This window comes from Medicago sativa, chromosome 4, assembly GCF_051527215.1.
Source record: "Medicago sativa cultivar Bolivia chromosome 4, Bolivia_mono, whole genome shotgun sequence".
Lineage (NCBI taxonomy): Eukaryota > Viridiplantae > Streptophyta > Magnoliopsida > Fabales > Fabaceae > Medicago > Medicago sativa.
The window spans coordinates 33,840,063-33,867,741 of NC_140752.1; the positions used below are offsets into that span (position 1 = coordinate 33,840,063).

At 34.9% G+C, this 27,679-nt stretch overlaps 1 protein-coding gene and 1 long non-coding RNA gene across 2 annotated transcripts; both read left to right on the forward strand.

Annotated features, from left to right (window-relative positions):
* Positions 1 to 233: 233 nt before the first annotated feature.
* LOC146928914 (uncharacterized) lies at positions 234 to 1,140 on the forward strand. Its single transcript, XM_085708199.1, has one exon. It carries the CDS (start codon positions 277 to 279, stop codon positions 1,039 to 1,041), a length of 765 nt encoding a protein of 254 aa, XP_085564325.1. The 5' UTR covers positions 234 to 276; the 3' UTR covers positions 1,042 to 1,140.
* Positions 1,141 to 26,206: 25,066 nt separating this feature from the next.
* LOC146928915 (uncharacterized) lies at positions 26,207 to 27,336 on the forward strand. The gene is made up of 2 exons (XR_015008223.1): positions 26,207 to 26,298; positions 27,129 to 27,336. It is a non-coding gene; the product is annotated as an uncharacterized LOC146928915 (long non-coding RNA).
* The last annotated feature ends 343 nt before the right edge of the window (positions 27,337 to 27,679 follow it).

Here is a 27,679-nt window from a genome sequence, read left to right on the forward strand (position 1 = left end):
AAATAAAAAAGTAGATTAAAGTATTCAAACATTCAACTTAAATTTTATTAACATATTATTATGCAAGTTTATTTATAATAATATTAATATATAAAATAATTAATTTCAATCTTGCCTCTTTTCAAAATCTCATTACTTTTTGATTTGACTAAATTTATAATATAATATTAAAATTATTCTAAGCACTAAGCCTATAAATTCACTCTTTTGAACACTTCCAAGATATCAATATTACTCCATCACCTCTCTATAGGCTATTTTGTCTTGCATTTAGCCATGGCCAAAGTCATAGTCTTGGTGTTAGCTTTACTTCAAGTGAGCTCTTTGGCAGTTTTTGCTATTGAGGCCAGTACTCACCACCACCATCATCCTCATCACCCACCTACCTCAACCCCTGCTCCTGTTCAACCACCATCATCTTATGACTTTCATTCTCTTCGTCTAGATCATCACAAGAAACATCCTCCCCATCACCCATCTACCCCAAGAAAGGCCCCTGTTCAGCCACCGTCTCCATCCCCCATTCCATCAAATAGTTTAGATAATCCACAAATTGAACGCCACAAACCTCATCCTCACCACCCACCAACCCATGCTCCTGTTCAACCACCATCTTCTTATGGTATTCATTCTCTTCATCTAGATCATCACAAGAAACATCCTCCCCATCACCCATCTACCCCAAGAAAGGCCCCTATTCAGCCACCGTCTCCGTCCCCCATTCCATCAAATAATCTAGATAATCTACAAATTGAACGCCACATACCTCATCCTCACCACCCACCAACCCCAACCCATGCTCCTGTTCAACCACCATCTTCCTATGGTATTCATTCTCTTCGTCTAGATCATCACAAAAAACATCCTCCCCATCACCCATCTACCCCAAGAAAGGCCCTTGTTCGGCCACCGTCTCCATCCCCCATTCCATACAATAGTCTAGATCAACCACACATTGAACGCCACATACCTCATCCTCATCACCCACCAACCCCAACCCATGCTCCTGTTCAACCGCCATCTTCCTCCTTTTCTAAGTAAAAACTTTGTTGTGTTTTAAATAATGAGTGATATTAATAAATAAATGATTCTTGTAATATAAAAATTTAAATAATATTGTGCTTCTTGGTTTTACTATTATTTTGTTGTCATTAATAGCCTTGGTATTTTTTGTTTTGATTTATTTAAAGTTTTTTTTTTTTGATAAGCAAGGAGAGAGGACAGGCATCAAGCGGCATCATCGACATCCCAACTAGGTTGGCACCCCGAGACACCGCCATCCTATGCCGCCAAACTCTAAAATTTTATTAAAAAAAAGGGGGAAAAATAATTACAAAAGGAGGGGGGACTAGGCCAAAACCCTCCAAAGAAACCAAAAAGACAAAACAAAACAGAAACAAAAACAGCCAAAAAAAACAGACTAAGGAAATCTGTAGTTTGGCAAACCACATCTGTCTCTAAAGAAATCAAACCGTAAAGCACTCGGAAGAGTATCAAGCCAATTCGAGTCCACCAAAGAATGTCCCATATTTGCCAAAGAGTACGCACAACAATTTCCTTCACGGAAAATATGAGAAGAGATCACTTGAATACCCAGATGACGAACATTATGCCACCTATTACGTAACAAAATAGGCACTAACAGAGGATTTGAAAAAATCAACAAAGCACTGGTGGAGTCACTCTCCAACCAAATATTCCTCCAACCCTTCTTGGCAGCAAATTCAAGTGCAAAAATAATAGCCATAACCTCCGCATAGAAAACAGACTGTAACCCAATATTACAAGCAAAAGCACCACGAAATGTTCCAAGATGATCGCGGAACAGCCCCCCACAAGCAGCTAAACCACCAACAACAGACCCATCCGTATTCACCTTCAACCACGGGGCCGTTGGAGGCTTCCACAACACTAACATAATATCCTTAATCATACGGCGATGCGGAGAGACCGCAAAAGAATCAAGAAAAATCGAGTCAGAGGGTAAACATTTACCCTTAGAAACATTGCCAGACATTGCAATCATGGAATGTATACAGACTTTAGCCGAGTGTAAAGAAGGAGTACCTGAAGAATACCACAAAGAGTTCCTTGCCCACCAAATAGTATGCAGAGTATGTAAAATTGATGCTAAAAATATATCTGATACTTGAGATGAGCATCTAGCCGGCCGACAGGAGAGGAGAGAGGTGGCTGTAGAAAGATCAATAGTGCAACCGAGCTTAGAACCAATCCAGCCCCAAAGATTCATGGCAAAATGACACCGGAGAAAAAGATGATCAGAAGACTCCTCCGATGGGCATTTTCGCATGTTGCAACCTCCAAAAGATACAAGAATGAGAAGGAGGAATAGATGTGCTCCAGATAAAATCAGCCCAAGGCAAATTCGATGACCTCGGTCGAAGGAACTCAAAGGCTTGTTTCGACGTAAGCTGCCCATCCGAAGTATGACTCCATACCAACTTGTCTGGAAGAGGACTAGAAGGTATAATAATTCCATTAATACGATTTTGGATATCCCCAAAATCTGTTAGGACCGCTGGCAGCCTCCATGAACCGTTCTCAATCACTTCCGACATCGTTCCTTTCATATGAACATGATAAATAAAATTAAGATGAATAATATCCACGAGAGGTTCACCAAGCCAATTATCTATCCAAAATTGAATCTTTTCCCCCGTTCCAACTAGCCAAACCGAATTGGCCATCACCGTACCAATGTGCGCCTTAATTCCCGACCAAACGGAAGATTTACAATACCGCATGATTGGCTGCCCTTGTCGAAGATAACGCTTCTGGAACATTACCGACCATTGGGTGTCCTTATCTCTAAAATCCCAAGCCAACTTCAGAATTAACGCTTCATTAATCAAACGTGTAGGCTTAATGTCCAACCCTCCTTCAGCCCACGAACGACACATAATGCGCCAAGAAACCGTACAAATTTTCCTCGTAAGAACATCCCCACTCCAAATAAATTTTTTTATCCAGGAGTCCAGCAAACGCAGCAATCTTTTAGGCCACAAATACACGTGGAAAGAATAGACAAGCATCCCATGAATAATAGATTTTACCAACTGAACCCTGCCCATTAAAGATAGGACGGTTCCCTTCCAAGTAGCCAACTTCGATTTGACTTTATCCGTAATCGTTCTGAAATGAATAACCTTCGGCTTCCCTTGGAAAATAGGACTGCCAAGATACATGAAAGGAACAACACCAACATTGAAGCCTAACATATTAGCAATCATGTTCGACCTAGCAACAGACATAGATCCAATAAAGAAGCGGCTTTTTGCATTGTTAACCATTTGGCCAGACACCTCCGAATATTTTTTAAAAATATTAAGAAGTTCCCGTATATTACTCTTTAGACCTGTGCAAAAAATCATTATGTCATCAGCATATAACACATGAGTAGGGAAATAAGTACCACGACAGTAAGTCATAGGAATGAGTCGCCCTCTGTCTCTAGAAGCCGTAAGCGCCTTGCTGAGAACTTCTTCCGCCAAACAAAATAAAAGTGGGGAAAGTGGGTCACCCTGACGAACCCCACGGGAACAAGGAAAGAAACCAACAGCCTTGCCATTCACCAAAATAGATAACCTCACCGACTGAAGGATAGCAAGGATCCAATTAATAAATGTTGCGGAGAAACCAAAATTATTAAGCACCATAATTAAAAAATTCCAATCCAACGTATCGAAGGCCTTGGAAATGTCGACCTTAAGGGCAATATTCCCCCCATATTGTCGTTGATCAATTGCATTAATAGCCTCGGAAGCAAGAATGACACAATCAGAAATGTTATGGTCACGAACAAACCCACGTTGCTCAATAGAAATAATACGTGAAGTGATGCAAGCCAACCCATCCGCAAGAATTTTGGTAACAATTTTAAATTGAAAGTTTGCAAGCGCGATAGGACGGAAGTCTCCCATCGAACCAGCACCTTGAATCTTTGGAATAAGCACAATCAAATTAGAATTAAAGTTAGAGGGCAGCGAGCCACCTAGAAAAAATTCCTGAACATATTGCACAACATCCGTGCCAATAATATCCCAAAAAGTTTGGTAAAAGTGACCACCAAAACCATCCGGACCTGGTGCCCCATCACCATTAAGGGCGAAAACCGCTTCTTTAATCTCCGCAGCCAAAGGAAGGCACACAAGATTTTGATTATCCACATCCGAAACTAACAAAGGAATATTTTCATCAACCAAAGTGTTTTGAGAACAATTATTCTCCATGCTGAAAATTGCCTGAAAATACGAAACAATATGCTGCTCAATCTCTGTTGGATCGGTCAAAGTATTGTCCCCATCTTGTAAAAAAGAAATAGTCTTCGTTGCTGCCCGAATTTTGGAAACCTTGTGGAAATATGAAGTATTGCGGTCACCACTGATAAAACTCTGATCTCTAGCCTTTTCTTTCCAAAATTGCTCCTGAAAATTCAAAGCTTTGGTTAGTAACAATTGTGCTTCAAGGTCCTGCGCATATAACTGATCCGAAAACCCTTCTGAATCAATCAAAAGCTGAATACGGTTTACTTCATCCATAGCAAGTTTTACTTGCGCATCAACATCACCAAAGACTGAACGATTCCACCGCTTAAAAGCATTTTTCAGATTACGAAGCTTAGCTTGAAACCTAGACATCCCATGGCCGCGAACTTGCTTAGCCCAATTATCAATCACTACTTGACGGCAATCTTCATGATCCGTCCAAACCTTAAAAAATTTAAAAGGAGTAGCATGCTTCACAGTTGAAAAAATAAGAGAAAGTAACAGTGGCTTATGGTCCGATTGATGTCGCACCAAAGCCGTGCAAGATGAGACTCGCCAAAAATTCAACCAATCATCATTACAAACTGCCCTATCAAGACGGAGAGCCACATTTTCATTTCCAAATCTGCCGTTAGTCCAAGTGAAAAAGGAACCCAAGGTAGGCAAGTGTTGTAAAATATTAGCATTCGACCAATTCAAAAAATCCTCGCAAGACAATGAGGGAGGAGGGCGCTTTCCTCTTTTCTCATGAGCACCAAGAATAGCATTAAAATCACCTATAAACAGCCATGGCCCTTGAAAACATCCTTGAAGATGAGTAAGCTCCGCCCAAAGTTGGCGACGTTTCATATAATAATTACTAGCATAGATTGCAGCAATATAAACAGTAGACTGAAAGCATGAAATTTCCAAAGCCATACACTGATATTTCATTGATATTAAGTTTATGTGTGTGGTATTTAACATTCCCTCTCAAGTCTACAATTACTTTTTCAAATATATATTTGATCTTATAGTAATGTTTAATTTCAGTTATTATAATTATACTCCTTACACGTTTTTAAAAAATAATTCCTCCTTACAATCCATTAAATGAAGTAAAAATTAGAGATTTCAATACAACAACTTTTTTTCACAGTAGTTTTTCACTAAACAAATATTTTTAAACATAATACATAGAACAAGTCATTAAATAATACAGATTATTCATTTTTTTTATAAGCCAAGAGCAAAGTGACATAAAAAAGAATAGTGTCCAACTAAGATGGTATGCTACTCTAATCTATTGCCAATTTCTCATATATATTATTAAAAAAAGGAAAAAATTACATAGAAACTGGGGGACATAAAACTTGACCCAGTCAACAACCCAAACAAGCAAAACATAAAAAATAAAAAAATAAAAAATCTACAAAGTGGATCCAACCTTAAACAATCCTAACAAACGATTAATACCAAGCGGGTCTAAAATTTGAGGAATGAAACGAACAAAGCCACTGATAGATGCTTGAAAGTGGAGTGGATTCGACCGACAACACGTTAATTAGCGAATCCACGCTCACCAACCATTAACTGCGATGACCAACAACAATTTAATCAACCATTTCTGGCCGACAACAAGCGATCATACAAACGATTATTAACTTGGAAATAACTTCAATTCAGAATAACTCACATAAAATTTAAATTATAATAATTAAATATTTGTAATATCCATTATTGATTTAAGTTATTTTATTATAAATTTATCTTTTGCAACAAAAAAAAAACAAATATATTCACATAGAATAAAGATTGCATCTTGGCAAACAAAGTTTTACCTTAAGGACGAAATTTGTATCTCCATAACCATGAGCTCAATCTATTCTACTCGTACCCAATGGAAATACTTTAGATATTCTTCATAAGGTCTTGCTCCTTTTGTCCGGTAAACTAAGAGAACGGACATGCATTAGGTGGAAATTCAGACATCCCAACTAGGTTGGCACCTCCGAGAGACCCCCATATACCTCCACACTCATAAATAATATATAGAAGGGAGGGGGGGACCAAATCGAAACATTCGAACGAGCATAGGAAAGCTTAAAAAGATTAGTATCTAAGGGTAGCAAATACTCAGAAAACGATAACGTCCTAAAAAAACTACACTAGTAATAGAGGGCATAGCATGGAATCAAACTTATCCTGAAAAGAATTACTCGTATTGGCAATTTGTCGGCATAGCCATTAATTTCAAGATAGACGTAGGATGATACAAGTTGTAGGCCTAAATGATGGCAATTGTTCCATCAGTTCTGAAGGTTGATAGGGACAATAACAAGATTCTAGAATGTCAATAAAGCACTACATGAGCCACTCTCACAATAAACTCCACCAACCATGTCGACTTGTACTCCATAGCCCAAATGTACCCGTTTATTTCAGAATATAAAATAGATAGGCTGCCCAATTTCTAAGCAAATCAACCCAAAAAAAGTACCCAAATGATCTCAAAAAAGTCACTTACAAGAAGCATGCGTGCTAATGACCGAGCCTTATGAATTAATCTTGACCCAAGGTGCCGTAGGGGGTTTCCCAATTAATCGTGATAGTATTCTTGTAGCTCCTATGATGGAGAGACATCGAGAAAGAATCCAGAAAGAAAGAACCAGAAGGTAAACAATTTTCTATTGATTTGTTGGCACTCATGGTCATGAAATAATCATTTGGTACTAAGTTGTTGATCCTTAATACCAATGGAATTCATTATAATTTTGTAAAGCTAATTTATCATTTGAAAAGTTATTTTAGTTATATGGGTAACAAAATTTTATATGGTTTTGTTTTTCGTTTGACATGAGAATTTAAACTTTATTCATGTTATGCTTTGAAAAAAATGTTGGAATTTTATAACTATGTCACCTGCACGTGCTACAAGGCTCTTTTTTGGGATAAACAAATGTGATTTTTCTTTATGGAAAATATGAAGCACCTCTCGTATGCTCGGAAGAGCTTATGTTATTCTATATCTTTCGTCTTAAAATTGGAAAGACATGGACAATTAGAACAAAATGATATAAGACTAGTTTGATACCATATTTGATTTATAACTACAATAATGAAGTTTGACTTTAGTAATACTTTATTTTAAAACATAGTTTTATTTTAATTTGCAAGATGTGTTATCTTAGTGGTAAGAGTTTGACGTTGTAATCACAAGGGATATGTTTAAAATCCCACTTGTGACAATCTAAAAATAGTCAAACTTTACCTTTTTTTTTAACACAATAAACTATTTTGATTAAAAACTAAAAACTAACCACATTTTAATTTGTTGGATCTTGAATTCCTAATTCAATTTATCTGGATAATATATGTTATTTTTGTATAAAAAGAAAGGTTATTTTAGACACACCATATATTATATGCACTAATAGACCTCGGAAAAAACAAACTTTTGACGCATAGTTGAATAGGATATACTTGCCACAACTAATAATAATTTTATGTTCTTTATTGAAAAAAATATTATCCTCAATTAATAATACAAAAATAAAATAATACTTATATATTATACATAGACATAAAAATATTGCTTTAATATGCATATACTATTTAACTATATTACAATTAATTTTTTTTTTCTTCGGCAAAACGTTTTATTAATCATCATAAACTCTTGGAAGAAAATAAATTATTGTAAATGTATGTGATTGAAAATAATAATAAAAATTGTAAAAATAAAATTTATTAGTAAAATAATATTAAAATTTATAAAAAAGACGATTGATCAAAATACTTTTAAATCTTTTATTAATTATATAATTTATAGGATTAAGAAAGTTAAATAACATATATATTAAAAAAAAAAAGTAGATTAAAGTATTCAAACATTCAACTTAAATTTTATTAACATATTATTATGCAAGTTTATTTATAATAATATTAATATATAAAATAATTAATTTCAATCTTGCCTCTTTTAAAAATCTCATTACTTTTTGATTTGACTAAATTTATAATAAAATATTAAAATTATTCTAAGCACCAAGCCTATAAATTCACTCTTTTGAACACTTCCAAGATATCAACATTACTCCATCACCTCTTTTTAGGCTATTTTGTCTTGCATTTAGACATGGCCAAAGTCATAGTCTTGGTGTTAGCTTTACTTCAAGTGAGTTCTTTGGCAGTTTTTGCTATTGAGGCCAGTACTGACCACCACCATCATCCTCATCACACACCTATCTCAACCCCTGCTCCTGTTCAACCACCATCTTCTTATGACTTTCATTCTCTTCGTCTAGATCATCACAAGAAACATCCTCCCCATCACCCATCTACCCCAAGAAAGGCCCCTGTTCAGCCACCGTCTCCATCCCCCATTCCATCAAATAGTTTAGATAATCCACAAATTGAACGCCACAAACCTCATCCTCACCACCCACCACCCCATGCTCCTGTTCAACCACCATCTTCTTATGGTATTCATTCTCTTCATCTAGATCATCACAAAAAACATCCTCCTCATCACCCTTCTACCCCAAGAAAGGCCCCTATTCAGCCACCGTATCCGTCCCCCATTCCATCAAATAGTCTAGATAATCTACAAATTGAACGCCACATACCTCATCCTCACCACCCACCAACCCCAACCCATGCTCCTGTTCAACCACCATCTTCCTATGGTATTCGTTCTCTTCGTCTAGATGATCACAAAAAACATCCTCCCCATCACCCATCTACCCCAAGAAAGGCCCCTTTCCAGCCACCGTCTCCATCCCCCATTCCATATAATAGTCTAGATCAACCACACATTGAACGCCACATACCTCATCCTCATCACCCACCAACCCCAACCCATGCTCCTGTTCAACCGCCATCTTCCTCATTTTCCTAGTAAAAACTTTGTTGTGTTTTAAATAATGAGTGATATTAATAAATAAATGGTTCTTGTAATATAAAAATTAAAATAATATTGTGCTTCTTGGTTTTACTATTATTTTATTGTCATTAATAGCCTTGGTATTTTTTGTTTTGATTTATTTAAAGTTCTATTTCATTGATATTAAGTTTATGTGTGTGGTATTATAATTACACTCCTCCTTACACGTTTTTAAAAAATAATTCCTCCTTACAATCCATTAAATGAAGTAAAAATTAGAGATTTCAATACAAAAACTTTTTTTGACAGTAGTTTTCACTAAAAAAATATTTTTAAACATAATACATAGAACAAGTCATTAAATAATACAGATTATTCATTTTTTTTATAAGCCAAGAGCAAAGTGACATAAAAAAGAATAGTGTCCAACTAAGTGGGTATGCTACTCTAATCTATTGCCAATTGCTCATATATATTATTAAAAAAAGGAAAAAATTACTTAAAAACTGGGGGACATAAAACTTGACCCAATCAACAACCCAAACACGCAAAACATAAAAAATAAAAAAATAAAAAATCTACAAAGTGGATCCAACCTTAAACAATCCTAACAAACGATTAATACCAAGCGGGTCTAAAGTTTGAGGAATGAAACGAACAAAGCCACTGATAGATGCTTGAAAGTGGAGTGGATTCGACCGACAACACGTTAATTAGCGAATCCACGCTCACCAACCATTAACTGCGATGACCAACAACAATTTAATCAATCATTTCTGGCCGACAACAAGCGATCATACAAACGATTATTAACTTGGAAATAATTTCAATTCAGAATAACTCACATAAAATTTAAATTATAATAATTAAATATTTGTAATATCCATTATTGATTTAAGTTATTTTATTATAAATTTATCTTTTGCAACAAAAAAAAAACAAATATATTCACATAGAATAAAGATTGCATCTTGGCAAACAAAGTTTTACCTTAAGGACGAAATTTGTATCTCCATAACCATGAGCTCAATCTATTCTACTCGTACCCAATGGAAATACTTTAGATATTCTTCATAAGGTCTTGCTCCTTTTGTCCGGTAAACTAAGAGAACGGACATGCATTAGGTGGAAATTCAGACATCCCAACTAGGTTGGCACCTCCGAGAAACCCCCATATACCTCAACACTCATAAATAATATATAGAAGGGAGGGGGGACCAAATCGAAACATTCGAACGAGCATAGGAAAGCTTAAAAAGATTAGTATCTAAGGGTAGCAAATACTCAGAAAACGATAACGTCCTAAAAAAACAACACTAGTAATAGAGGGCATAGCATGGAATCAAACTTATCCTGAAAAGAATTACTCGTATTGGTAATTTGTCGGCATAGCCATTAATTTCAAGCTAGACGTATGATGATACAAGTTGTAGGCCTAAATGATGGCAATTGTTCCATCAGTTCTGAAGGTTGATAGGGACGATAACAAGATTCTAGAATGTCAATAAAGCACTACATGAGCCACTCTCACAATAAACTCCACCAACCATGTCGACTTGTACTCCATAGCCCAAATGTACCCGTTTATTTCAGAATATAAAATAGATAGGCTGCCCAATTTCTAAGCAAATCAACCCAAAAAAAGTACCCAAATGATCTCAAAAAAGTCACTTACAAGAAGCATGCGTGCTAATGACCGAGCCTTATGAATTAATCTTGACCCAAGGTGCCGTAGGGGGTTTCCCAATTAACCGTGATAGTATTCTTGTAGCTCCTATGATGGAGAGACATCGAGAAAGAATCCAGAAAGAAAGAACCAGAAGGTAAACAATTTTCTATCGATTTGTTGGCACTCATGGTCATGAAATAATCATTTGGTACTAAGTTGTTGATCCTTAATACCAATTGAATTCATTATAATTTTGTAAAGCTAATTTATCATTTTAAAAGTTATTTTAGTTATATGGGTAACAAAATTTTATATGGTTTTGTTTTTCGTTTGAGATGAGAATTTAAACTTTATTCATGTTATGCTTTGAAAAAAATGTTGGAATTTTATAACTATGTCACCTGCACGTGCTACTAGGCTCTTTTTTGGGATAAACAAATGTGATTTTTCTTTATGGAAAATATGAAGCACCTCTCGTATGCTCGGAAGAGCTTATGTTATTCTATATCTTTCGTCTTAAAATTGGAAAGACATGGACAATAGGAACAAAATGATATAAGACTAGTTTGATACCATATTTGATTTATAACTACAATAATGAAGTTTGACTTTAGTAATACTTTATTTTAAAACATAGTTTTATTTTATTTTGCAAGATGTGTTATCTTAATGGTAAGAGTTTGACATTGTAATCACAAGGGACATGTTTAAAATCCCACTTGTGACAGTCTAAAAATAGTCAAACTTTACCTTTTTTTTAACACAATAAACTATTTTGATTAAAAACTAAAAACTAACCACATTTTAATTTGTTGGATCTTGAATTCCTAATTCAATTTATCTGGATAATACATGTTATTTTTGTATAAAAAGAAAGGTTATTTTAGACACACCATATATTATATGCACTAATAGACCTCGGAAAAAACAAACTTTTGACGCATAGTTGAATAGGATATACTTGCCACAACTAATAATAATTTTATGTCCTTTATTGAAAAAAATATTATCCTCAATTAATAATACAAAAATAAAATAATACTTATATATTATACATAGACATAAAAATATTGCTTTAATATGCATATACTATTTAACTATATTACAATTAATTATTTTTTTTCTTCGGCAAAACGTTTTATTAATCATCATAAACTCTTGGAAGAAAATAAATTATTGTAAATGTATGTGATTGAAAATAATAATAAAAATTGTAAAAATAAAATTTATTAGTAAAATAATATTAAAATTTATAAAAAAGACGATTGATCAAAATACTTTTAAATCTTTTATTAATTATATAATTTATAGGATTAAGAAAGTTAAATAACATATATATTAAAAAAAAAAGTAGATTAAAGTATTCAAACATTCAACTTAAATTTTATTAACATATTATTATGCAAGTTTATTTATAATAATATTAATATATAAAATAATTAATTTCAATCTTGCCTCTTTTAAAAATCTCATTACTTTTTGATTTGACTAAATTTATAATAAAATATTAAAATTATTCTAAGCACCAAGCCTATAAATTCACTCTTTTGAACACTTCCAAGATATCAACATTACTCCATCACCTCTTTTTAGGCTATTTTGTCTTGCATTTAGACATGGCCAAAGTCATAGTCTTGGTGTTAGCTTTACTTCAAGTGAGTTCTTTGGCAGTTTTTGCTATTGAGGCCAGTAATGCCCACCACCATCATCCTCATCACACACCTACCTCAACCCCTGCTCTTGTTCAACCACCATCTTCTTATGACTTTCATTCTCTTCGTCTAGATCATCACAAGAAACATCCTCCCCATCACCCATCTACCCCAAGAAAGGCCCCTGTTCAGCCACAGTCTCCATCCCCATTCCATCAAATAGTTTAGATAATCCACAAATTGAACGCCACAAACCTCATCCTCATCACCCACCACCCCATGCTCCTGTTCAACCACCATCTTCTTATGGTATTCATTCTCTTCATCTAGATCATCACAAAAAACATCCTCATCATCACCCTTCTACCCCAAGAAAGGCCCCTATTCAGCCACCGTCTCCGTCCCCCATTCCATCAAATAGTCTAGATAATCTACAAATTGAACGCCACATACCTCATCCTCACCACCCACCAACCCCAACCCATGCTCCTGTTCAACCACCATCTTCCTATGGTATTCGTTCTCTTCGTCTAGATGATCACAAAAAACATCCTCCCCATCATCCATCTACCCCAAGAAAGGCCCCTTTCCAGCCACCGTCTCCATCCCCCATTCCATATAATAGTCTAGATCAACCACACATTGAACGCCACATACCTCATCCTCTTCACCCACCAACCCCAACCCATGCTCCTGTTCAACCGCCATCTTCCTCATTTTCCTAGTAAAAACTTTGTTGTGTTTTAAATAATGAGTGATATTAATAAATAAATGGTTCTTGTAATATAAAAATTAAAATAATATTGTGCTTCTTGGTTTTACTATTATTTTATTGTCATTAATAGCCTTGGTATTTTTTGTTTTGATTTATTTAAAGTTCTATTTCATTGATATTAAGTTTATGTGTGTGGTATTATAATTACACTCCTCCTTACACGTTTTTAAAAAATAATTCCTCCTTACAATCCATTAAATGAAGTAAAAATTAGAGATTTCAATACAAAAACTTTTTTTGACAGTAGTTTTCACTAAAAAAATATTTTTAAACATAATACATAGAACAAGTCATTAAATAATACAGATTATTCATTTTTTTTATAAGCCAAGAGCAAAGTGACATAAAAAAGAATAGTGTCCAACTAAGTGGGTATGCTACTCTAATCTATTGCCAATTGCTCATATATATTATTAAAAAAAGGAAAAAATTACTTAAAAACTGGGGGACATAAAACTTGACCCAATCAACAACCCAAACACGCAAAACATAAAAAATAAAAAAATAAAAAATCTACAATGTGGATCCAACCTTAAACAATCCTAACAAACGATTAATACCAAGCGGGTCTAAAGTTTGAGGAATGAAACGAACAAAGCCACTGATAGATGCTTGAAAGTGGAGTGGATTCGACCGACAACACGTTAATTAGCGAATCCACGCTCACCAACCATTAACTGCGATGACCAACAACAATTTAATCAACCATTTATGGCCGACAACAAGCGATCATACAAACGATTATTAACTTGGAAATAACTCCAATTCAGAATAACTCACATAAAATTTAAATTATAATAATTAAATATTTGTAATATCCATTATTGATTTAAGTTATTTTATTATAAATTTATCTTTTGCAACAAAAAAAAAAACAAATATATTCACATAGAATAAAGATTGCATCTTGGCAAACAAAGTTTTACCTTAAGGACGAAATTTGTATCTCCATAACCATGAGCTCAATCTATTCTACTCGTACCCAATGGAAATACTTTAGATATTCTTCATAAGGTCTTGCTCCTTTTGTCCGGTAAACTAAGAGAACGGACATGCATTAGGTGGAAATTCAGACATCCCAACTAGGTTGGCACCTCCGAGAAACCCCCATATACCTCAACACTCATAAATAATATATAGAAGGGAGGGGGGACCAAATCGAAACATTCGAACGAGCATAGGAAAGCTTAAAAAGATTAGTATCTAAGGGTAGCAAATACTCAGAAAACGATAACGTCCTAAAAAAACAACACTAGTAATAGAGGGCATAGCATGGAATCAAACTTATCCTGAAAAGAATTACTCGTATTGGTAATTTGTCGGCATAGCCATTAATTTCAAGATAGACGTAGGATGATACAAGTTGTAGGCCTAAATGATGGCAATTGTTCCATCAGTTCTGAAGGTTGATAGGGACGATAACAAGATTCTAGAATGTCAATAAAGCACTACATGAGCCACTCTCACAATAAACTCCACCAACCATGTCGACTTGTACTCCATAGCCCAAATGTACCCGTTTATTTCAGAATATAAAATAGATAGGCTGCCCAATTTCTAAGCAAATCAACCCAAAAAAAGTACCCAAATGATCTCAAAAAAGTCACTTACAAGAAGCATGCGTGCTAATGACCGAGCCTTATGAATTAATCTTGACCCAAGGTGCCGTAGGGGGTTTCCCAATTAACCGTGATAGTATTCTTGTAGCTCTTATGATGGAGAGACATCGAGAAAGAATCCAGAAAGAAAGAACCAGAAGGTAAACAATTTTCTATCGATTTGTTGGCACTCATGGTCATGAAATAATCATTTGGTACTAAGTTGTTGATCCTTAAAACCAATTGAATTCATTATAATTTTGTAAAGCTAATTTATCATTTTAAAAGTTATTTTAGTTATATGGGTAACAAAATTTTATATGGTTTTGTTTTTCGTTTGAGATGAGAATTTAAACTTTATTCATGTTATGCTTTGAAAAAAATGTTGGAATTTTATAACTATGTCACCTGCACGTGCTACTAGGCTCTTTTTTGGGATAAACAAATGCGATTTTTCTTTATGGAAAATATGAAGCACCTCTCGTATGCTCGGAAGAGCTTATGTTATTCTATATCTTTCGTCTTAAAATTGGAAAGACATGGACAATAGGAACAAAATGATATAAGACTAGTTTGATACCATATTTGATTTATAACTACAATAATGAAGTTTGACTTTAGTAATACTTTATTTTAAAACATAGTTTTATTTTATTTTGCAAGATGTGTTATCTTAGTGGTAAGAGTTTGACATTGTAATCACAAGGGACATGTTTAAAATCCCACTTGTGACAGTCTAAAAATAGTCAAACTTTACCTTTTTTTTTAACACAATAAACTATTTTGATTAAAAACTAAAAACTAACCACATTTTAATTTGTGGGATCTTGAATTCCTAATTCAATTTATCTGGATAATACATGTTATTTTTGTATAAAAAGAAAGGTTATTTTAGACACACCATATATTATATGCACTAATAGACCTCGGAAAAAACAAACTTTTGACGCATAGTTGAATAGGATATACTTGCCACAACTAATAATAATTTTATGTTCTTTATTGAAAAAAATATTATCCTCAATTAATAATACAAAAATAAAATAATACTTATATATTATACATAGACATAAAAATATTGCTTTAATATGCATATACTATTTAACTATATTACAATTAATTATTTTTTTTCTTCGGCAAAACGTTTTATTAATCATCATAAACTCTTGGAAGAAAATAAATTATTGTAAATGTATGTGATTGAAAATAATAATAAAAATTGTAAAAATAAAATTTATTAGTAAAATAATATTAAAATTTATAAAAAAGACGATTGATCAAAATACTTTTAAATCTTTTATTAATTATATAATTTATAGGATTAAGAAAGTTAAATAACATATATATTAAAAAAAAAGTAGATTAAAGTATTCAAACATTCAACTTAAATTTTATTAACATATTATTATGCAAGTTTATTTATAATAATATTAATATATAAAATAATTAATTTCTATCTTGCCTCTTTTAAAAATCTCATTACTTTTTGATTTGACTAAATTTATAATAAAATATTAAAATTATTCTAAGCACCAAGCCTATAAATTCACTCTTTTGAACACTTCCAAGATATCAACATTACTCCATCACCTCTTTTTAGGCTATTTTGTCTTGCATTTAGACATGGCCAAAGTCATAGTCTTGGTGTTAGCTTTACTTCAAGTGAGTTCTTTGGCAGTTTTTGCTATTGAGACCAGTACTGACCACCACCATCATCCTCATCACACACCTACCTCAACCCCTGCTCCTGTTCAACCACCATCTTCTTATGACTTTCATTCTCTTCGTCTAGATCATCACAAGAAACATCCTCCCCATCACCCATCTACCCCAAGAAAGGCCCCTGTTCAGCCACCGTCTCCATCCCCCATTCCATCAAATAGTTTAGATAATCCACAAATTGAACACCACAAACCTCATCCTCACCACCCACCACCCCATGCTCCTGTTCAACCACCATCTTCTTATGGTATTCATTCTCTTCATCTAGATCATCACAAAAAACATCCTCCTCATCACCCTTCTACCCCAAGAAAGGCCCCTATTCAGCCACCGTCTCCGTCCCCCATTCCATCAAATAGTCTAGATAATCTACAAATTGAACGCTACATACCTCATCCTCACCACCCACCAACCCCAACCCATGCTCCTGTTCAACCACCATCTTCCTATGGTATTCATTCTCTTCGTCTAGATGATCACAAAAAACATCCTCCCCATCATCCATCTACCCCAAGATAGGCCCCTTTCCAGCCACCGTCTCCATCCCCCATTCCATATAATAGTCTAGATCAACCACACATTGAACGCCACATACCTCATCCTCTTCACCCACCAACCCCAACCCATGCTCCTGTTCAACCGCCATCTTCCTCATTTTCCTAGTAAAAACTTTGTTGTGTTTTAAATAATGAGTGATATTAATAAATAAATGATTCTTGTAATATAAAAATTAAAATAATATTGTGCTTCTTGGTTTTACTATTATTTTATTGTCATTAATAGCCTTGGTATTTTTTGTTTTGATTTATTTAAAGTTCTATTTCATTGATATTAAGTTTATGTGTGTGGTATTATAATTACACTCCTCCTTACACGTTTTTAAAAAATAATTCCTCCTTACAATCCATTAAATGAAGTAAAAATTAGAGATTTCAATACAAAAACTTTTTTTGACAGTAGTTTTCACTAAAAAAATATTTTTAAACATAATACATAGAACAAGTCATTAAATAATACATATTACTCATTTTTTTTATAAGCCAAGAGCAAAGTGACATAAAAAAGAATAGTATCCAACTAAGTGGGTATGCTACTCTAATCTATTGCCAATTGCTCATATATATTATTAAAAAAAGGAAAAAATTACATAAAAACTGGGGGACATAAAACTTGACCCAATCAACAACCCAAACACGCAAAACATAAAAAATAAAAAATCTACAAAGTGGATCCAACCTTAAACAATCCTAACAAACGATTAATACCAAGCGGGTCTAAAGTTTGAGGAATGAAACGAACAAAGCCACTGATAGATGCTTGAAATTGGAGTGGATTTGACCGACAACACGTTAATTAGCGAATCCACGCGCACCAACCATTAACTGCGATGACCAACAACAATTTAATCAACCATTTCTGGCCGACAACAAGCGATCATACGAACAATTATTAACTTGAAAATAACTTCAATTCAGAATAACTTACATAAAATTTAAATTATAATAATTAAATATTTGTAATATCCATTATTGATTTAAGTTATTTTATTATAAACTTATCTTTTGCAACAAAAAAAAAACAAATATATTCACATAGAATAAAGATTGCATCTTGGCAAACAAAGTTTTACCTAAAGGACGAAATTTGTATCTCCATAACCATGAGCTCAATCTGTTCTACTCGTACCCAATGGAAATACTTTAGATATTCTTCATAAGGTCTTGCTCCATTTGTACGGTAAACTAAGAGAACGGACATGCATTAGGTGAAAATTCAGACATCCCAACTAGGTTGGTGTAATGCCTTGTTTCTTATTTTAATTATTTTATTAAATTAGAGTTGAGTTATATATTTAAATTGATATATATGATTATGTGTGATATGTGATATTTACTTAAGTGGCTTTATTTTGTTTATTTAGTAAATATGACAAAAATGTAGTAAGAGGTCTTGAGGGGCTGAAACTGAAATTAGAAAAGTTTAGTGGGCATAAGTAGAAATAATAGAAGTGGTTAGAAATAAAAAAAGAGAGAAACAAGTCAGAATACGTTTTCACGTAGAAACAAGATTTGGAGAAACCTAGAGGGAGGAGAAGAACCAGAGAAGGAGAAACCTGAGCCTTGCTATCCGTCGAATTAAGGTAAGGGTGTGTAACACCCATAATAGACGTATCTAGAAAGTCTAGCATGTGTATTAGTTTAGTACTGGATACATCAAAATTTACAACGATAAAACTTCGAGTGAATAATTTATACAACAACATGCGTTCGTACAATGATAATACAACTCGTCTTTTCTAAAGTATAACAAATACGTCCTTGAAATCCATGATATCCTGCTGCGGGTATGAACGATCACTTGTTGAAACATCCATTCGGCTACTAGCTCGCCATCCAACCTGTTTATCTGAAACAAATAATGATTGGGATGAGACATAATGTCTCAGTGAATTCCCCTAAATCCTAGTCTATAGGCAACCTCAAGGGAAACCTACGGTCACCACGTGTCTACAATACAACCTGACGGTTGATTATACGTGTGTGGTCATGCTTCCCTAGATGGTAGTGCATGCTAGACCCGTCATAGGTTCACCTTAACTTGTTATAGGCTTCGCTTCCTATACGCGTCATGGCGGTCAAGGGTAATCTAAAACCGCATTACCAAGGATACGCTCTACGTATCGAGGCCTAGCATAACATAATCATGACACGATTCTAAACCGGACGATTAGGGGAAACCTAAGATCGTCATCGGTATTACATTCTTTACTTTCTCTATACATAGCTTACTTGCCTACTAGCATCTTGTGCTCTTGTTCTTAACATAGTCGTACACGAGTTAATTCGTGATCATAATCATAGTCGTGCGTGGAATCATAATCATAACATACATGGTCGTGCATAAGTTCATTCATTATGTTAGCGTTGAACAAACAGTCATTATCTTGATTCATTTTATGGAGAGCCCCGGGTGGAGTAACCCCGAGAACAATCCCATACATGACCGATGAAACCTAGCAAGGGTACATCGGACTCCCTCGGTGTCGTGCGGGTCCCTTACGTCGTTCCCCTTGGGTCGAGAACCTCTCGTATCCCCCTGACGTGGATAATAAGAGACACGAACACCTTGTATCGTTCATCTTGATTATTCAGTGACATGCGGGTCCCTTGCGGCTTGAATCGTTCCCATCATGAGAACCCCTTGTATCCCCCTGGCATGGATAGCAAGAGACATGCAACCTACATTATAATAGTCATGGTCTTGTCGTTCATGAAGGTTAAACCTATTCATGCGTGCTTGTTTATCTCGGAACCTTGATCGATCCGATTAGCGGTAAACTCATACTTGTACATACTTAATCTTAGTGGAGAGATTAACTAATCAATCCATGACTTAACATGCTTGCTATATCATTCTAAATCATATGCAAAGAGAATATACTTCGCGTCTTATCCTTCATAGGATTCTTGCTTAACTTTCTAGTTCTCGACAAGCTATGTCGAGGCTCTATAATCTTCCCCATGCTTAATGAATAACTTGCTACCCCAAATCGTATCGTATCATGTCATTCTCTCATGTACCAAGCATCACTAAGCATATTAAATACTTGCTTCATTCATAAGAAATCTCCTTTAAAAAAATTCATCATATAGGACCTTAGTTTGAGGGGTTTACTTTTTATAAAAGATCATACAAAGAAAACCGCTCGAAAAATGCCAATGCCTGCCTGAAGCGAGCAAACCATGTGTGACCACACAGTCTGCTCGCCATGGCGAGCAACTTTACTGGGGAGGCGAGTAAACACTCGCTGTGGCAAGTTGGGGGCGAGCAGGACCCCCTGTTCTAACTTCTAGCTCGCCTCGCAAGCTGCCAGCTCGCTGTGGCGAGTTAGGACAGTCCAGCACTTGTAAAAATGGTGTTTTTGGCTCAAAAACCTCAAAACCAAGTGTCCCTAAGCATATTTGATCATAGAATACTTGTAAAACACTCATATAGCAAGTATTAATATGTTTAGTAAGTATGACAAGAAAAGGGGCAATTAACTCATACATAAACCCTAGAATTTCCATAGTTTTCATATTTCCATATAAGACATAAACATGATCCCAAAGGGTAGGAAAACTATCTATGGAACTCAACTAATCATGATTTTCACTTGAATCCTTAGCCTTCAAGCATCAACATCACTTCACAACCTCAAGCTCTAATTCTTTATCTTGTTTACCAACTCCGTGATACATGCTTCAACATAAGCTTCCATGCTCAACAACCAAGCCCTAGCCTCTTAATCAATAACCAAACCCTAGCTTCCATGTTCACATCTCTTAAGAAATAAAATGATAAGAGAGTTTATTCCAAACCCTAGAGCATGTGATTCCTTTCAAAGAGTATCCAATCTTGGTAGAGGTTGGAGCTAATCCCTTCTTGAAGAAACTTTATGCATAATCCTTCAATTGATCCACTACCAATCCAAAACCTAACCCTTGATTCTATTCTTTAGGGAGAAGTAGAGATATCAACAAAATCCAAGCTTCTAAAAGTTTAAGAGATCAAGAGGGAACAAGATTGATTCACTTGCCATGGAAGGAAGAAGAATTTGGAAGATTTGGTGGAGAGGGAAAGAGATGGGGCGTGTGGGAGAAGAGAGAAAGAAGAGAGAATTGCTTTCTTCAACTTGGAGAGAGAAAGAAGATTGAATAATGAGATATTTTGGTGTCTTAACCAAATAAATATCCCTTCCCGTGCAATTACCAAATTGCCCTTGCCTTAAACGTGTTTAATACGACACTGATACTTTTTCCGTATTAAGCTGACATCTCATGATAAATATTTTCGTCAAACTTTCTTTCCATAACATATCCTCTGGCACGATCGACTGGTAATATTCCGATACTGACAGGCGGGATATTACATTCTACCCCCTTAAAGAAATTTTGTCCTCGAAATTTAGAAATCATCTACCAATCACCGCGACTAAAATCCGTCTCCTTTGGTTCCATACATAAAGTCTGATCATGCCCACTCCGAAGAGTTAGAAGCATACTTCTTATCAAAATGTGTAATTCCTCCTCTTTCTTTAAAATCCTAGAACTATCTTAGAACATCGTGTTTGAAACAGACCTTTGCTACATGTGGACTGGTTGTCTCGGATCCATAATTCACCCGCTTGACATTTGCCATTCATATAAGTAACCTTTCCTTAACTAAACACTCAGGATTTTCCTTTCTACTGGAGTCTTAATGGAATCCAGGTTTGCCCTGCAGTGTTTACTTGCATCTTAACATCTTATCATGTAAACACATAGTTCATACATCATCTTACTTACTATACCTTGAGACACATGCCTCTTACTTACATTACTCATCTAGACGATTCCACGAATTTCTTATCTCTTTTCAAAGCCTTAGGAAATCTTCCGATCTCATTGCGATTTCATTGCACCCGAATTAATGGGTAACTCATATAGCTTGACATGGAGAAGTGAAATTAAAAATTGTCGATTCATCTGACAATCTAATAACCAGTGTCATGGTTCTCATGCTCTTGAAACTTTCTACTAAGCTCATTTGCACTAGTATTGCAAAATCTTAACATAAATTCGTGCATCCCGTATGATATTGGTATCATACGGACATTGTCGTTTTCCCTTAAAACCTTATCTTCCATTGTATTCACATACTTGCAAGTACCACTTCTTGTTAGTTAATAACGATACTCGTTCTAGCATTTTGCTTCGAGAAATTTCTGAACATTGGTGCATAGATTCTTGGAATGAGTAGATACATGTTTAAAACAAGGAAACATTTTAATATCGAGGTTGTAATGGTACTGCAGAACCACAGGACGAGTCTCTATATTTTGAAAAAGGTTTTACAACTCACCTCAAACTTGCTCAAACTTGTCTATAACAAGTTGGTCCTGTAGTATGTACGTCTTAAGTGAACTTACTTACTTACGACGTATCTCCTCAGTTTCAACAATGAAAAATTTCATGTTTTTAAAATAAACATCGTTTCCAAGTTCCTTAATACCAATTTTAGCTTTGAAAGTTATAAAATCATGGCTTGACATTATTCTAGCAAGTATCGTTATCATGTAACAAGTATGGCATACGAGGGTATGAATCTCATTGCACAAAACTCAAGAGTTGCATCTACTTTCGTGATAACATGCTTAAACTTCGAAGGTGGATTTCTTCCCTTCTTAACTGATATACATACTTTAGACACACAAAAATACATAGCATAATCCATAAAATATCCTTGCCCCACTTGACGTTAACTTGTTCCTCTTCTCTAGGAACACTAAACTTGAATCTTCAAGATATCTTACTCGAATATTGCTCGAGTGTTACTACTTTTTTCAAAAACCGGTCATCATACTTGATGCTTCGATCATTACTTTGAGTCATAAGAAGAATCCTTCTGAATCTTACATGCATTCATTATCACCAATTTAAGTAACCTAATTACTTCATAAGTGGCGACTCTAATCTTTCTCATCTTACCTAAGTAAAGATACATCCTTTATACTTTTACCTTAACCAACACTGACTATATAAGCATCAATACTTACTTATCACATCGAGGACTCCTCGTTCGTCTTATGATGCTTCTTGCTAAATTCGTGTTACCAACTGAACATTCTTCACGAAGATTCATACATACCAAAAATTCCATGTTCCGTGATTACCGATTAACTTCCGTGGCGCTACTCTGATTCCCACCGGTTGGCTTAAACTAATACTCTAAACCGTTGAGACGAGTGAAACTTCACATTCTTGTCCCCCACTTATTTACTACCTTCTTGAAATATTCTCAAGATCTTCCATGTTGCAACCAATGTCACAACCTTACACTTATCACTACTTGTAAGATTAAAACTCACGATAAACCTATCGTATACTCATATTACTTTACTTGGGGATAGACCTTACATTCTTGCTGGTTGGGTTTACCTGCTGAGGTATACATATCATACTTAAACTTGTTTTCGAGCAATCTCGAATTCTTATAAAAGACTCTTCTTGCACTTGGACATACCTTCGCATCCTCGCATACTAGGTTTTGCTTAACCATTCCTATGCTTGCTCGTTAATTTTTCTTTCTAAGAAAATTTCGTAAATTAGCACACGGGTCATTGACGTTGATGATTTCACACTATAAATATATATATATATATATATATATATATTTATATATATATACTGAATCTAGGCCCCAGTCGTTACTCTAAAGGCATAGAAAGAGTTGATAACACATTAGTGTCTTCAATTCTTGGTTCTAGTGAGTTTAGTCCACTCTACGCGAATTGTAACAAACCGGTACCTACAAAATTTCTTTTTAATTCCAAAAAAAAATGTCAACTTCAATCACCCATATGCGTACATCTTTCTAAACTCGGGTAAACTTTATGATTCAACATCATAACGAGCCTTAGTAAGTCAATCAAGCAAAACATAGGTTCGAGAGATACTCATAATTCCTCAAAATCCAAAAACCTTGTGATCTCATATAACTCTGCACCGCTTAACTTCTTACTTCATGTCTTCACATCTATGACTTCCACTTAAATACCGGAACTTCTAAACTCTAGGTCTGAGCTCCTTCTTGACTCTTGACATATTAACTTCCAAAGTTACCTTAAATCGTATCGATTTCATTAGTGCTTGTCCATGCCTTTTCCTTTGGAAACCTTAGGATGTGATATGCATTCTTTAAGACCCATAATTTAGTTGCGACTAAATTTAGGGCTTTGTATTTTGTTTTGATGTTTTCTTTGTTAATAAATGACATTTTGTCGAAAAATTATTTTGATTCCAAAACTATTATTTTGAATGGAAACTTGAAGAGCAAGTTAGTTATGTGAGATCTAGGAATGACTCACATATATTGTTTTTCTATTCTGGGTGATTGAGTATGATTTTCATGATGTTTGTTAAGAATGACTATGTTTTTGTGACTTGAGTTAAGGGGAATGCATGAGTATGTGTTTTCTTAATCTTGTTGAGCATTTTTGCGAGTTTGGGGATTCGGGTAGAATCAAATATGAATTCGCCTGCAAATGAAATATTAATGGACCTTGAGAGTCATTATATTCATCTAGGGAATTTACTATTCGTTTTGGGAATTTAGCAACATCATATCTGCTGGTTGAGAAAAATTTCAAAAAGAAAATATTAGAGAATGAATAGTGGTTTTTGAGTAAGGAGACAATTCTAAGATGTTTGAGACTGGTTAGAAGTTCATCAGAGTTAGGATAGAACTTTGTCAGTTACGTGTACCTTGAACCGCGAGAACCGGGTCTGGTTTATTTCCAAAACCAAAACTCTATAAATAGAGCTTCATGCCACTTTTTATCAAAAAAATCAAGACTTTCTCTCTCTTCTCTCTCTCATTTCCGCAACTTTTCTTTCCTCCACCGTTCCGGGGCCGTAACTTCTTCGTTCCTTGTCCGAATCGCGCAAACGAGATATCAAAACGAAGCCCTTGACGATTCCTATCTTCTCACGCGTAATTAACAGTCAATAGATGAGGTATTCCTCCCTGTTTTCCTCTTTTAAATCTAGGTTTTGAGCATTTGTGGGTGTAAGGTGTCGAGTTTCGATTTTCTTGCGTGATGTTATGTATTAATGTTGTTGGGTAAGTTCGTATGAGTATAGATCTGAAATAAAATTTACGATCCGTTCATTTTAAAATTTTAGTGTTCTTGGAAAAGTGTTGAAATGTAAATTTTATTTGATATATATGCTTTAGACGAGAAAACAAGTTGATTCAACCGATTAGTTTTTGAAAGATGTTGTCTGGACGAAAGGGCAGAACCGTGTAAGGGTATTTTCGTCATTTTAAAACTGTTAAATTGTGAAAATGAGTTTAGAAGTGGGTTCCCGTCGTCGAGACGGTCGAAATGGACCTATGGTTTGCAACGTTCCGACGACGAATGAATTTATTATGATTTTCTGAAAATAATGTGTCTGAGCTGACGCTGGAAGTGATTGCTGACACTATCAGAGTTCGAATATTTTTATGTTTGAACTGTTGAGTGGTGAAAATATTTTGTCTGTGAATTTGTGTTAGTTTGACTGAGCCAGAGGCTCTGGTATGCGATGTAAACACAAAGGAGACTCTGTCGAAAATTCGTCAAATTCATTTTATCTTATTTTTTAGTGGTTTTGAAAAGAGGTTTCAAAACGGATAATATTTTGGGATTCACCTAAACATGAAAAGTATTTGTCAAATTGTGCGGAAATCTTTAAGGTCTCTCAGAAGACTTTGAGTATTTGAGAAAATATTTTCTTGGGTGATTTCAAGGAAGGATACTATTTAAATTAGTCTCGTCGAAGTGTTTGAGAATATTTTAGAAACACTGTTATTTTGAGATTTTTTTTTAGAGAATAAAAGTTTTGAGTAGTCAAAGGTTTGAAAGAAAAGTTTTGATGAGAAAAAGTTCTTTAGACTCACTTTTGACAAGTTTATGGTCGTTAAGTGTTTTGAAGGATTTTGAGACGAATGACGTGTTGGAAAATATTTTATTCAAGTTTTTGAAAGTATCGATGTTGATCGTATTTGTTAGTGTTGAAATTTCACATAGAATGGGTAGAAAGCTTTAGAGCCGATATTTACCTAAATTATTGTATCTGTTAGGATACTTAGCTAGAGGGTTTAGAGACGTTCCTGAAGTAGATGCTTACGAGTTGTAGAGCTGTACATTATAAGGAATGCTTTGCTCAGGTAAGGGGCACTTTCTTAAACACCATAGTTACTTAAATGCCTTGATGGTTTATGTGCTATTGTGTGAATATGTGATTATGATATGTTGATATGTTAAAAGTTGTAATCGTCATTGTTTAGCCTGTGTGGCATTTTCTAGCCTTTGTGGTGTACATGCCTTCGTGGTGTAGCCTTTGTGGCGTTATTCAGCCTGTATGGCTTGATCTATTCTGGAGTCATTTGAATGTAACACCTCTATGGTGGCCTTTGTGGTGATAACACCTTAGTGGTGGCCTTTGTGGTGATATTCAAAGTTCAGAGTCATTTGAATGTAACACCTCTATGGTGGCCTTTGTGGTGATAACACCTTAGTGGTGGCCTTTGTGGTGATATTCAAAGTCCAGAGTCATTTGAATGAAACACCTCTACGGTGGCCTTTGTGGTGATAACACCTTAGTGGTGGCCTTTGTGGTGATATTCAAAGTCCAGAGTCATTTGAATGAAACACCTTTATGGTGGCCTTTGTGGTGATAACACCTTAGTGGTGGCCTTTGTGGTGATATTCAAAGTCTAGAGTCATTTGAATGTAACACTCACGTGGTGGCCTATGTGGCGATATTCAATTCCGGAATCAGTTTCATGTGACGACCCCTGATAGGTGTCACACTCATATTGAGTCTGCATTTGCTAAGCTAATTGTGCATCATTATATTTTAATTGAGGAATGTTTATGTTGATGCTATTTACCATGCTAGTATGTTATGCCTTTAGTATTTTTGTAATTATGTTGTTTTTAGATCGTGACCCTTTACATTAATCCGTGGATCGGGCTTTGCCCCATATCCAAATAGGGAGTGTGCTTTGCGGGAATAGCAAAGGCTTTGGAGGTGTAGCAGTTTGACAGTCAGGCTTGATGCCATTGGTGGGATCTTGTACCATGTCATCCCAGTTCAGAGTTAAGGATCAGCTTAGATGTTTTACTGGTGGTGTCTTATGTTTATGTAATTTTACTTCTTTTGTTTGGGCACCGTTGTAAATGATACTACCATGAGAAATGAATACTCGAACAATATTTTATGTAGTGCATGATTTGATAGTAAAAGCTCATTGCATAATATTGTTTTATAAAATGTGACATTTGATTCAGATTGTATTGTTGGCAATGCTTTCAAAATGTTTTACTTACTCTGATTTTAAATTAAAGACAATCCTGAAACCTTTAGTGCATGGCAATTAGTTGTTTTAAAAAAAAAATGCATTCCTGTTTTGAAAATCGGGCTGTTACACATTCATTACTTGATATCATAAAAGGTTTTCGTCTCATAAAAGATTATTGTGAAGACAACTCCCAATAGTCACTGCAGACCCTTGAGACGAACTGACAGTTTTCTGAAAAACAGAA